At 42.8% G+C, this 12,784-nt stretch overlaps 2 protein-coding genes across 2 annotated transcripts in view; both read right to left on the bottom strand.

Moving 5' to 3' along the window:
* SARC_00055 (hypothetical protein) overlaps positions 1 to 6,889 on the bottom strand; it is a gene marked incomplete at its 3' end in the record, with an annotated part of 7,946 nt that extends 1,057 nt beyond the window's left edge. Inside the window, exons 1-17 of the mRNA XM_014306225.1 lie at positions 6,572 to 6,889; positions 5,558 to 5,682; positions 5,358 to 5,414; positions 5,056 to 5,177; positions 4,842 to 4,921; positions 4,589 to 4,681; positions 4,341 to 4,409; positions 4,118 to 4,199; positions 3,479 to 3,660; positions 3,248 to 3,346; positions 2,822 to 2,933; positions 2,554 to 2,713; positions 2,163 to 2,316; positions 1,202 to 1,324; positions 882 to 934; positions 518 to 610; positions 286 to 379 (exon numbers count right to left, since the gene is read on the bottom strand). Of these exons, the coding sequence (XP_014161700.1) occupies positions 286 to 379; positions 518 to 610; positions 882 to 934; positions 1,202 to 1,324; positions 2,163 to 2,316; positions 2,554 to 2,713; positions 2,822 to 2,933; positions 3,248 to 3,346; positions 3,479 to 3,660; positions 4,118 to 4,199; positions 4,341 to 4,409; positions 4,589 to 4,681; positions 4,842 to 4,921; positions 5,056 to 5,177; positions 5,358 to 5,414; positions 5,558 to 5,682; positions 6,572 to 6,763 (1,890 nt within the window). The 5' untranslated portion in view covers positions 6,764 to 6,889. The remainder of the gene's footprint in view (positions 1 to 285; positions 380 to 517; positions 611 to 881; positions 935 to 1,201; positions 1,325 to 2,162; positions 2,317 to 2,553; positions 2,714 to 2,821; positions 2,934 to 3,247; positions 3,347 to 3,478; positions 3,661 to 4,117; positions 4,200 to 4,340; positions 4,410 to 4,588; positions 4,682 to 4,841; positions 4,922 to 5,055; positions 5,178 to 5,357; positions 5,415 to 5,557; positions 5,683 to 6,571) is intronic.
* A 1,578-nt stretch (positions 6,890 to 8,467) lies between these two features.
* Positions 8,468 to 12,190, bottom strand: SARC_00054 (hypothetical protein). The gene is made up of 8 exons (XM_014306224.1): positions 11,423 to 12,190; positions 10,754 to 10,882; positions 10,503 to 10,615; positions 10,304 to 10,379; positions 9,372 to 9,491; positions 9,081 to 9,212; positions 8,889 to 8,930; positions 8,468 to 8,760 (listed from the first exon to the last, which is right to left on the bottom strand). Exons 1-8 carry the CDS (start codon positions 12,113 to 12,115, stop codon positions 8,620 to 8,622), a joined length of 1,446 nt encoding a protein of 481 aa, XP_014161699.1. The 5' UTR covers positions 12,116 to 12,190; the 3' UTR covers positions 8,468 to 8,619.
* Positions 12,191 to 12,784: the final 594 nt, after the last annotated feature.

Here is a 12,784-nt window from a genome sequence, read left to right as displayed (position 1 = left end):
GGGGCGAGGGTCGCAACAACGAGAGAAAGCCAAACAAAAATGATATTAACCCAATTCATTTAGAGACGAAGGCATTAACGCCCGCTCTGAGGTCATTCTTGATGGGCCTGGCAAGTAAGGCAAAAGTGTATATAGAGGTCGCATGCGTAAACTATACCAAGATAATCAGAGCGCTGGCGAGTGCGCTATAGCATGATATGAATCTATTCCGAATAGCAACACTTACACAGCCCCTAAGAGATAGAGATTCGTCTTGGTTTCCACAATAGCGTAGCTAAGTCGAACCTGTTGAGGATCACAGAGCATACGACCAAGGTCAGCGTAATCCATCAGTTGTGTGACATAAGTCGGAGCGATGCGCATTAAGTCGGAGGCAACCCTGTTGTCCAATACATGAGAAAGTGCAGATTAATTACCGCTCTACGAAGTAGCGATTGATATTCCGCAGAAGTTCGTTGCAACTTTCCGACTCAACTTGCGCTTTGCTAAACGCTAAATATGAGTGCAATAAACATACTTTTTCCCGCTGAATTGCTTCAGGCGGCTTTTCCTGGGAAGATAAGGTAGCCCCTTAGCGTACAGAATGCTGTCGTATATGGATCTCGAGAGCCTGAGATACGTAAATTCTGGTTAGCGATATCGATTTGAGATGGATCGCCCAAGGAAGAGCAGAGGGAATCGGCTATCGAAAGGCAAGTGCGACACCTCATACGAAACAAGGACCGATTGTACAATTAATATGGCGTGACGGTATAAGTATAAAACACCACACTCGCATACACGGACAGCTGCGATAGACTCCCCACACACGTGATCTGCCGTATGCCATGATCTAGTCATGCAATCACCAACAACATTGACAGCTGTACGACTCTACATACCTCTGGCCGACCGTGATGCTAATCATGATACCAAAAAGCGCGGGCAGCATAAACTGGGAGAGGGAATTACAATGATCAGCGTTAGCTGTACGACGAACTTTGGATGTGTCAGCTTCAGCAACCTGTCCCTACCCAATCCTTATCAGCGCGAGGCTCCGATAAACGAGCTGTCACATACCAAACAGAGTGTCGAATTTCGATACTTGTGCGGGGAAACCATGCCAATTGTCAGCTGTTGCCCAGGACACCAGTTCGAATGGCAGTGCTACGATATACAAGGGTACTCTACACACCTGTACGAGCTAACAAACAAACGGTACCTCGATACCATTGACGACTTCCAGCACGATGATTGCAGAGCTGAGCGATCGGGTGGCCCCTCCAGCTAAACATGCACCCCCGACAAGGGCGTAACCTCCACGCGCTATGCCACTATTGGGATACTATGATATGCAGGATACGGGGTTTAATTTAGTCGTTAGCTACATCGAAGAACAAAGCCCTCGCGCTATGCGTCTACAAGTGTACTGCTATCCACAAGCCCGTGGAATCATTTGCTGCGAATAGTATTCCGTTGATTTTGCGATGCCTGCAGGACTGACAGCACAACCCAAAATCTGCATTGCATGCCGATGGAAGTGGTAACAATATGTAGCGAACTTCACGAAGACATACCATATCATGCATGATTTATGTAGCGAACTTCACGAAGACTTACCATATCATGCATGATTTATGTAGCGAACTTCACAAAGGCATACCATATCATGCATGATATATGTAGCGAACTTCACGAAGACTTACCATATCATGCATGATTTATGTAGCGAGCTTCACGAAGACATACCATATCATGCATGATATATGTAGCGAACTTCACGAAGACATACCATATCATGCATGATTTATGCAGCGAACTTCACGAAGACTTACCATATCATGCATGATTTATGTAGCGAACTTCACAAAGGCATACCATATCATGCATGATTTATGTAGCGAACTTCACGAAGACTTACCATATCATGCATGATGTATGTAGCGAGCTTCACGAAGACATACCATATCATGCATGATATATGTAGCGAACTTCACGAAGACATACCATATCATGCATGATTTATGCAGCGAACTTCACGAAGACTTACCATGTCATGCATGGTATATGTAGCGAACTTCACGAAGACATACCATATCATGCATGCGTGATTTATGTAGTAAAGTTCACGAAGACATACCATATCATGCATGATTTATGTAGTAGACTTCATGAAGACTTACCATATCATGCATGATTTCCCCAAAGACGCGTCCCATCCCCGTTCCGATCGCGATCAGAGGCATGAATACTCCAGCGGGAATAGGGAGTGTTATAGTTACCACAACCAGCATCAGATTGACACATATATACAACACCAGATTCCCATAGATGGACCTGAGTAGAAGGAGAATACAGGCCATTCAATTAGCATGACAGAAGAGTTCATTTTCGATTCAGCGAGAGACACTGCCGTGCAAGGTAGAATAGATGTGTATACCCGCTTACGGCTCAATACGCTACGAACGTTTAGTGTCCCAATCCGGGTTGCACCTGGCAAGAAAGCTAGTTATACTGACACCACGAGTGTCAATGTCGAACTCATACTGGGAGATACACTATTTTGCACAATACCCTGTATTCATCCATCCATGCTTCACATCCAGATCGGTACTCACGGTTAGGTCCGAAATCGCTTCCGCTAGCGGCAGGCGCATGTATTCGCCCAGCCAGAAGCACAGCGGCAGAGATATCAGCCCGAAGAAGTATGGAAAGACATGGTATGTACTCATACCTAATTGCATTGTTGATATAAAGAAAACAAGGGGTTGGTTGATCACCAGCTTAACTAAGGGATCTTGAGCATAAAGTGAGATGAATAATTTGGAACCAGAATGCATACCAAAGAATTCTTTCCTCCTCCATTCCATCATCCTTTCATACACACGGACGAATAGACCCCCGAGAAGACCACCAACGATCCCCATGACAAAGAAGACGACCAATTCTAGGTTCTAAAGTGGCAAGAAGTTTCCGAAATTGAGCGAAAATAAAAAGTACAACATCCTTACATAGGTAGTGATCGGTAGTGGTCGATTTAACAATAGCAAGTGTGAAGTCAGATGCAAGTGCACCTCATGGAAACAAGGAAAACAAACAGACAGAACACCTGAAGCGCTCATTCTGTCAAGTGTAGCAGGCCTCCGAAGCTAGTTGGAAGTTGGATAAGTATATACAATACAAGGCCTGCTCAACATCATCTCGAAAACAGAGTAAGGAAGGAAGGGAAGGGTAGTATCAACAAGAGGTTATATTGGGTTGAGCATACCCGGAAGACCACGCGATCCGTCTGATCCAGAGGCTGTATGAAGGGGTTCGGCCTGAAGAAATGGGCACATACAGCGCCGCAGATTGCCGTGACGAATGCCTGCGACGGTACAGTAGAGAGAAAAGTTACTGAGAGCTCTTGTGAAGTACACAAGTACATATTGCTCGGCCGAGGTGTATACACTGAGTATTATAAATAATATAGATATTGCACTTGATCATACTAACCAACCTTCCAGTACGTGGACAGCATATAGTATTCCGTGGTGACTTCAATTGAGAACAGCACACCGCCTATCGGAGCAGTGAAGCAGGAGGCTATACCATTCGCGCAGGCACCTGATAAGATCTGATTGATGACTCGCTCATTCTCTACTAAATGACTGAACACTGGCAACCGCGTGAGCTGAGCGGCTGAAAATAGTGGTATTAATATGAAGATAGGACCCAGTTTAGTCACATGAGCGACATGATGTAAACACTCAGTACTAGCCACACAAGTGGAATCGAACCTAAAACAATCACCTTCGGATATACAGAAGTGAAGTTTGCCATCGATGTCAAGCTAAAACGGGCCAAAAGATAATCTCATTTCAAATTTCAAGTAGAACAGCTATCGAGCAATATCGAAAAGCCAGCTGACATTCGCGGCACACCATGTTCACAATAAACCAATACAACACACTGCACTCCACATTGAACATATTTCGCATTTGCCAACAGAGGGCAGCTTGCGGTCAATCCAATTGAAAAGTCTGTACTAAAGTCTTATTTCTGTGATTTTTTCTGTGGTTATTTCTGGGGCTGTTGAGCAGCAGAGCTGAGAAGCCCGGGGTGACAGTAATATTCGAACATATGTGATTTTACTTACTTATTGCTGTGTTGATGTGCGTCCAAGGCCCAGCTTTACCCACTTTCAAACCACTTGCTAGCAGTACTGTTAAGCCCACAATCTAAGATACGGTCGTAAGCAAAGTATTAGTGTTTTCAATTGGAGCCGGTGCCAATCGATCAATCGCTTGTACTTGCATATGAGTATGGAGAACTTCAGGCCAACACTATCAAGCCTAATCACGCGTATCAAGAATATATACCTTTGCAAACAGTGTTTTCCAGTGGAAGAAACCAGCCAGATGGACGCCTGATAGGTACACTTTCAATTCCTGAATCAAATAAAAACAATTGGATTTAGATTGTCACCACGGTTCCGAGCTCATATAAGGGCTCGGCAACTCCGTGTGCACATTATTTCTACCAGAATAACGCACGCCAATAGGGGTCTTATATAGTAATCAGTGAAACCAAGGGATTGAGCTTCTATGTCTTGCCAACCAGTACATACCGGAATACCAGAACCAGCACAAATCGGGCTGATCTTCGTCAGTTGAATTGCGATCACTAGCAGAAAAAAGGACCATGAAACCCACAGTATGCCCTGAAGAACGTTAGTTCGGAACATTACATTAGATGTGTTGTGGCTGACAGTGCGTACAAACGCAGGCACGTACTTACTCTACGCATATAAACTCGACCAAAGACGAAAAGCATCATATAGAAATACTCGTATCTAAGTCAGTAGATAGAACCCAACATACTGCTTGGTAAGAATCTTTCTCTGTGTCGCCCATTATATAGTCTCCAATTGACCGCAAATGTTTTAGTGTCCATTGATGTACTGGTGGTGAAAATTTAAGTCAGTTTGAGTATGTCGTAGATAGCATCAATTTTATTGAGGGATTGTCAAGGCTACTAGAATTGTTACAGACAAAAACTTCACTTATCATCCACAGGGTGAAATACTATAGGTACCTTGTTCCGCAAAGCAAGATAAAACCGCGCAGCACACAAGAAGAACTGTGGATGAAAGCTCCACATTCGCAATCCGGTGTACTATCCGCCTCCAACCCGTTTGCTTCTGATAGTGCTTTGACCTGAGAATTGAAATGGATGTGACCGATGCTATTCAATTCTGCTCTTGAGGATGTTAAGATGACTTCTCATACGCCATGCTCTCAAATGAGTGTTTGGCGTCAGTCCAATCAGACATCAAAAGCAAATGGACTGGTGACTTACTTTTCACTTGCACTTCTAGAGATGGACTCGTGACTTACTTTTTGTGGTCATTCAAGAGTGGACGTTTCTCGGCTCTCTCATCTGCAGACTGTGCACTGGCGGTCCACAACCAAAGAGAAGGAATGAGTACAATGCAGGTATCTTCGCATCTATAAAGCAAGAGCTTATTTGGAATTGTATTATAGGATCAGTACAGAACGAGACATGCATGCTGGAAGTCAAAGAAAACGCTACTCACACCACAGTAGAAGACGCCCAAACTTTTGATCTTGCACGCTTTCTTGTTCCACTTGTTTCCATCGCATCGGCTGCAGTCAGGCGCCGTATCGCAACGGAATTTCTTGGCCGAAACCGTCCCAGATTCTGTCAATTTGAAGCCACACGAGGTGTGAGCTATGTTTGTGTGAAGTACTGGAGCTGTAGTTCATAACCTATTCTTCAGAACATGGAGACGTAATTTTTCCTTAGTCTGAATGCAGGTATTGTCGCATGCTATCTTGTATAAATATATAAACCATAGCCTTCTCAATTACTCATATTTACTCAATTACTGTATATTTGAGAAGGCTATGTATAAGCTGCCTGAAGTGACAGCATGCATCCTAACCTCCGATGACGCACCCGGCCCCAATGTACAGTTCGGCAAATGCCGCAAAGCATGTTAGAATTGCATGAGTAACTGAGTCAAACAATGCGAACGCCTCATACATAAACAGTTGCTTGCAAAATATGAACACTCCGCTGGTACTCTAGCAATTGGAGAGAAATAGAAATCAAGAAAGATAGCTATACGATTGCAAAGGGATGCGGTGTGTCCGTTCTTATTGCCATCTTATTGTAGGCGAACACATTAGAATCGTCCACTCCTTGTGTTTGAAATGCCGGAGACGGCTTCTTCACCGACAGTCGCCAGTGCTCACCAATACAACCCATATGCCAGCAATTGTAACACATAGGAGCTCACTGAGCATTTTGGAAACTAGACTGGTGTCGAATTTTATACCTATGGACGCTATCGCCGCGATATAGTAGTCGTACATGCTCGAATCGTCCACTCCCTGTGTTCTGAATGCACCTTCAGCGGTCGCAGCGATCGAATACAACTCATATATCAACAAATATTAAGCATAGTGGTTCACTGAGTCATACTCAAATTAGGCTGATGCTCTAGAATTTGATAGACATGATTACGCAAGAGTGCTTGCAGAATAATTATACGATTACAGATAATTGCTGTGTATTTGGACCGTACCGCCGTCTCATTGTAGTCGTAAACACTGGACTCGTCCACTCCCTGTGTTTGAAAGGCTATTGACGGTTTCCTCAGCGACCGCAACTGATTAACATTAAACAGTCCATCATCCGGTTCGTTAACCCATTCTTCTCCTTCGTAGAGAGTGAGAGCCAACACAGAAGGCGCCCTATTCCGGTTTGGTGCTGACATTTTATACCTCACTACCTCACTGATGCCCTCTACTCATGCATCTATTCATTTGTTTGTCTGTATAACGTGGAATATTCACTCCACAAACACGTCTATTATTTGTATATATGAAAATGTATAAATGTTTCTATTATTTGTATATATGTGTATGTATAAATGTGAATTGGCGACGATAGCAGTGATGGCAGAGGTGAAGTTGAGTTGCCGCTGATCAGTACATAAACTATGTGATTTATATAATGCACACGTCTTGAAGTATCTGATTATATTGTAGTGTTCACGACTTCACGGCTTAAATTGGGGCATTTGGGTTTAGGGTTGGACTGGCTCTTATAATCTTTTATCTTTGATACATAGATATTTAGGGTTTGGACTTTGGAGTTTGGACTTCAAAAACCAAAACCAAACCAAGGCCCAATCACATCAAACGCTCTCTCTACTAGAGTAGGCATGTTGACTATCATTAAAACAATCTCAAAGCATCTACACAGTCTGAACTCCTCTCTCCCTCTCGCGCGTGTTGTGTTGTTAAGACGTAAGACACAACACACGGATTCTGCAGACCGTCTGCTAAGGCTCCGTTTGAAAAGTATGATAGTGTTCTTGTCGGCGAGGGATTGATCATTTTCACAAATTAGTTTTTCTTGTGGTGAAGACTTCTTAGTTTTGAAAACCATACGAATAGTGTAAGCTCAAGTCATAAGGCAAAGGTACAGCTAATCGGTTCGAAGGATTTGTGTTACAAGAAACAGCTTAGCCACAGAAGAGTAGCGAATTAGTCACCGAAGGTAGCGACAAGGTCGATTGAGCCTGAAACTTTGGCACACATGTCCAATAAGCTCAGTATTATGAAAGTTTAGTATGTTGATTTGTACTGATGCGATTCATGTCTTTGTATATGATTGTGGCTGGTTAAGGCATCTGAAACTCGGTATCCTGAAGCCTCGAGGTCCAAGAAGCTCCCCCGTAGAACTAAGATATCAAAACCCGCAGTGTCCGCAGGCTGTATATTAAACACGGCAGGTAAGCTGCCTCAGCAGGAAACTATACAAGATCAGACTAACGTCGAGGAGCTGCAATACCCGTTGACATATGGGCTGCCTAAAATGCTAATCGAAGTGGACGTGCTGCGATGCGTTTCTTTTTGTATATGTACGAGTTAAGATACTATGGTAATCGCAAAATACCAGCATCCGTTAATGGTGTGAAATATGAATTCCGCACAGAAACTGAGTTAATTTGAATAAGAGGTCATATTAAGTCATTGAGCGCCAAAGCCGATGAACGTGAAAGTGCTCGATAAGAGTGGGGGGTCTGACTACCTCTAATACAATAGTCAATTAACAAACTCGAGTGCCGTCTCTAGAGAGGTACTCAATTAGAAAAAAAACCTATGCCACTCATTCAGAACTCTAGTGGCATCTATTTTTCAAATATGACAGTCTGTATTTATCCTCTCCTTACACAGGCAGCTGCACTTCCTTAAAGGGCTGTGCTGTACCAGATGGCCAGCAGTAGTGATACTCAAATGTCTAAGTGCTAGTGACAACATACCGTACATCTGGAATGAGACAATCATCAAACGACATTCGTCGATAAGCTCTAAATACAATTGTCACTAGTCACTCAGGGTGATTGCAGGCGCTGGGAATGGCAACAACGGACATGTAATGGTATTCACTCCCAGAGAACTGTGTTCAAAGGTTTTGGCCGACGTCATGTACATTACCACACATAATAGGGTACTAAACAACAAGGTATTGAGATATGTCATTAGGACCATCATCGATTATTGCTGGGAATTTCAAACCAACTCAACGGAATAATTTGTATCATTGCATGTTGTGGAGGCAATGCTACGTGTCACATATTTTATGGAAAAGAACAGACCACATCTCAAGCATGAGTATAGGACAGAAATGGCGCATGTCTTGGAATAAGACGCCATCAGATCTGCTTGCTGTCATTTTATCGGCGTTAATGATAGCTATCCGTGTCTGTAGCAATGAACAAAATGAAAATGCATGAGAAAAACAAGTGTTTCGACAAAGTTAAGTTCCGAGCACGTGACATGACGGCAGGTTCGAGCCAAAGCAAACAGCTGGTGATCTTGAATGCTCCATACCTTCGTACTTCCATAGTTGAGTTTGTTCAGGGTCTTGATGGCCTAAAACATGAAGGAGATACGAATGATTGCGCTTGAGAAGATCTGATCAACAACAGAAAGCTGATTTCCGAACAAACGAATGACATTTCAATAATAAAACACAATCGATTGCAGAGTGAAGGATGTCTCTTCCCAATGGCAATGGCTCACCTTGATAGCAATGTTGTTGAACTCTTCCACACGAACAGTAGTGAACTTCCAGTGCTTATCTATTGGACCGCCTGGTATCATGTGCGGGTGTATCGAGGTTGTCATTCTGAAGATCAGATGCTTAAAGTTGGCCTGCGGCGGAGGTGAGGTGTAGTTAGTGAACAGACACAGATTGAATTTGCTGACTACAACACTTCAAGTCAGCGGCAACAGATGTTTCCTCTAGCACAGTACAAAGAGTTATATTTGCAGCCGACGCGCAAGGTAGCCGCACTAGTTGTAGCAACACACCGCAATCATAGCCTCGAGCACAACCGGCAGATAACTAGCGTACTCCTCTGCAGTTGAAAAGGCAACATCATGTAATCCGGCATTGAAGACTACAACGTCTCGGTCTGTCCGCCAGCGTTTCTGTAAACAAATGTATTCACTCATTTTTAAAAAAAAAAGGTCGATTGGTACATGGCGGTGTCTGTATACTCGAATCGCCTGTTAGAAACAACTAAATGCCATGGTTTTGGGTACCGACGACTGCTCAAAAAAGTGCTAGTACATATGTACATAGATGGAGGGGTTGTATTGCCTCAGTGCAGAACCAAATACAGCTGTGGAGAAACTCCAACCTTAGAATATTCCAAATTGATAGTCCACAATGAGAGCAAGTGAAATGTTCTTTCATCAGTACCATGAGTGTGCGAAGACACTATTTGAAGAAACGAGACTTGAGTTTAAACGCTTGTGTTGTTGAGACATAGACATAAACATCGATACTTAAGTCTGAACGTGCAGGTAGTAAAATTGGTGCACCTACGCTCACGCCGTCAAAATCTTTCAAAACCCAATCTATGAATTGTACATTAACCACCAAAAACAGTAAGTGAGTGACACACCCAGCAGAATTCAATATCACGCCTAAGCTTCAAATGTAAAGACAAGGCACTCGACGAGCTATTCTTCATATATCGTAGTATACAAACGGACAACATTTTCCAAAGCTATATTCAGGTGCTTAGATAAACTTGATTAGCAAGTCAGAATGAGTGATATATAGACACATGTAAATGTCACACAGGTTCGATTGCTATTCCAAATAGTTTACGTTGTCTCCTCGCACACAGATATATGTTGAGGCACCGCAATAAAGGGTACACAAGCGCAGAGGATTTGTTTGTAATTCATTTGAGCCAAGGAATATTTTGGCCGACTGAAAGCACAAAACTTACGTCGCCTATCAGAGCCAGAAGCGCCGTCCTTGATGTTTCATTGAACAGTTTTGGAAACTCCATCTTGCGTGGGTTACTAGACAGGGGAATCGGTAGGTAAAGGACAAATAATAAACACACGGACCTGCTTCTCGCGAATAAGGACCGATAAAGCGACCAGAAAATGACGAACCCATAGCGAAGTAAACTGAAGCCATACCTGTAACCCTCCCATGGGTAGAGTGACGTCTCATTGGCCTGGAGGGAGCGTACCGTCGATGGGAATGCGTGACCCAATGACGATACCATCTGGCGTGTCACGGAATCTCCGAACTGATACAGCAAGGGGTGTGATTTAATTGTGTTGAATAAATGACAGTATTGCCAGTACCACTACCAACTGGAGACACGAGCAGAAATCAATGACCGAAAGGGATGGCAATGCGCACAAACGAGACGAAACATGCTTACCATATGTATATTCCACCTGGATAAGCAGGCTGTGACCAGACTTGAGCTCAGAGTTGGATAGTCACACTCTGCATTGTGCCAAAGAGGCCTGCATGGCCGGTCGTAGGTCTCACACTCCTTCATATTAAACTGGAACGCAGATAAATATACGTAAAATATACAGTGTTATCGGATGTAAATTAATATTAGCAACTAACACACAGATCAAAGTGATCCAATTCGATGGCTTTATAAACTGGTATCAAAGATTCAAACATAACACCCGAATAGCATATAAAAACAGAAAGTATCAAGTACATTCAGATGAGATAAATCTTATTAATTGGAAACACACACAGATGAAGAATAGCCTCTCCGGTATGCATGTACACTGTAATCAAGGAGACAAACAAACAGCATCACCTGCAAGGCGATTTTAGATAAAATACAGCTCAATCAAATAGATAGAGTCTTATTGATTCATCATACACAAACAAGACTATCCTCTTCGGTAAACATATAAACTGGTATCGTAGATAAAAACATCGCACCTGAAAATATCTAGGCAGTATACAATACATACACATGGGAGATCTTAGCATTCATACACACAGATACACTGATCAACGTTAAACGCTTCAATATCTATGATATAAACTGGTATTGAAGGATTCCAGGATCACACCATACCTGCTTATCGTATGAAAACACAGTGCGACCGACGCACTGACTGCCGCCGTTCGGTTGGATAACCCAGTGCCCTGTTGTGTCATCCGTGTTGTTTCTCAGACATTCAGTTGTCAGTACATTCTCCTGGTGGCTTACATTTGCTGCTAAGACCATCACCTCCAGTATTTTATTACTCGGTAACAACCCCAAATACTTCGAATTTGCATCGCCGCCATGTGCACTGGTCTGTCTAAGGTCACTAGGATTCAGTGCTGCTGTTCTGTTACTGTAGAGAAGTCGCGGCATGATATCATGCATCCCATACGTTCTAGGTGTAAACTCTATTTTATAGTTCCCAACACCATTGCTGTCCGCTATATATTGAAAATGCCCATTAAAAGCAGTTGAATTGGAGAGTACCAGCGTACTAAACACCAGCTCAGACCAGTCCACCGAGGCAACAGTGGAATTATCAAGGAACCTTAATCCTACTTCATACTCACAGCGTATATTCACATAACATAATACACCTGTGTCATTCTTAACCGGCACCAACACATAATCGAATGCTTTCTCCACTCCTTCCACCGATAGATCGGCATTGAACGACGAGTTGATTGAACCCAAAGACATATACAGGTGATAAGAGCTTACGACGAATATCGCAATCAGGCCAAGCAACTTGCACGTCGACACCCTCGACCCCATGCCCATGGGGGACTTATGCACACATTAACGATTATATATATATATAACATATATACATATATGTATACGTCTCTATACTAGCTAGCTATACATATATGTTTCTAGACTTTATTAAATGTTTAGTGTTCATTTACATACACGCGATACAAGAGAATCAGCTACAGCTACAAACCGATTGGCCGCGAGACTGTTAATCAAACCGAGATCGGCCTGGGATGGATGTCGGCATTTTAAGCTGAAAATTTCAACGTTTTTTTTTGAACACAATAAATAGAGAACAATACTGAACGGACGAATACAGTCACCATGGGATCCTCTAAAAGCAAGCCGGCGGCTCCTAAAGCACCACCTCCTGTAAAGAAGAAGCAAATTAGTCAGCACGAGAGAGCGGTACTCGATCTGAAAACCCAGAGAGATCGCCTACACAAGTACACCAAGCAAGTAAGCCTGCCTGCGCATAATGCTTTTATGTTACGTCGTTCACTTTCTACGAGACACGATTTTATCGGGTTGTAGCTCAATCTAGCGCTTCAGTAGGCTTATATATATATATATATATATATATATATATATATAGTATACACAACACACACACACACACACATACACACACACACACACACACACACACATATATATATATATATATATATATATATATATATATATAGTATA

Source organism: Sphaeroforma arctica, assembly GCF_001186125.1.
Source record: "Sphaeroforma arctica JP610 unplaced genomic scaffold supercont1.2, whole genome shotgun sequence".
Lineage (NCBI taxonomy): Eukaryota > Ichthyosporea > Ichthyophonida > Sphaeroforma > Sphaeroforma arctica.
The sequence above is the reverse complement of the archived record's forward strand: the minus strand, read 5'-3'. Positions and strand labels throughout refer to the sequence as shown.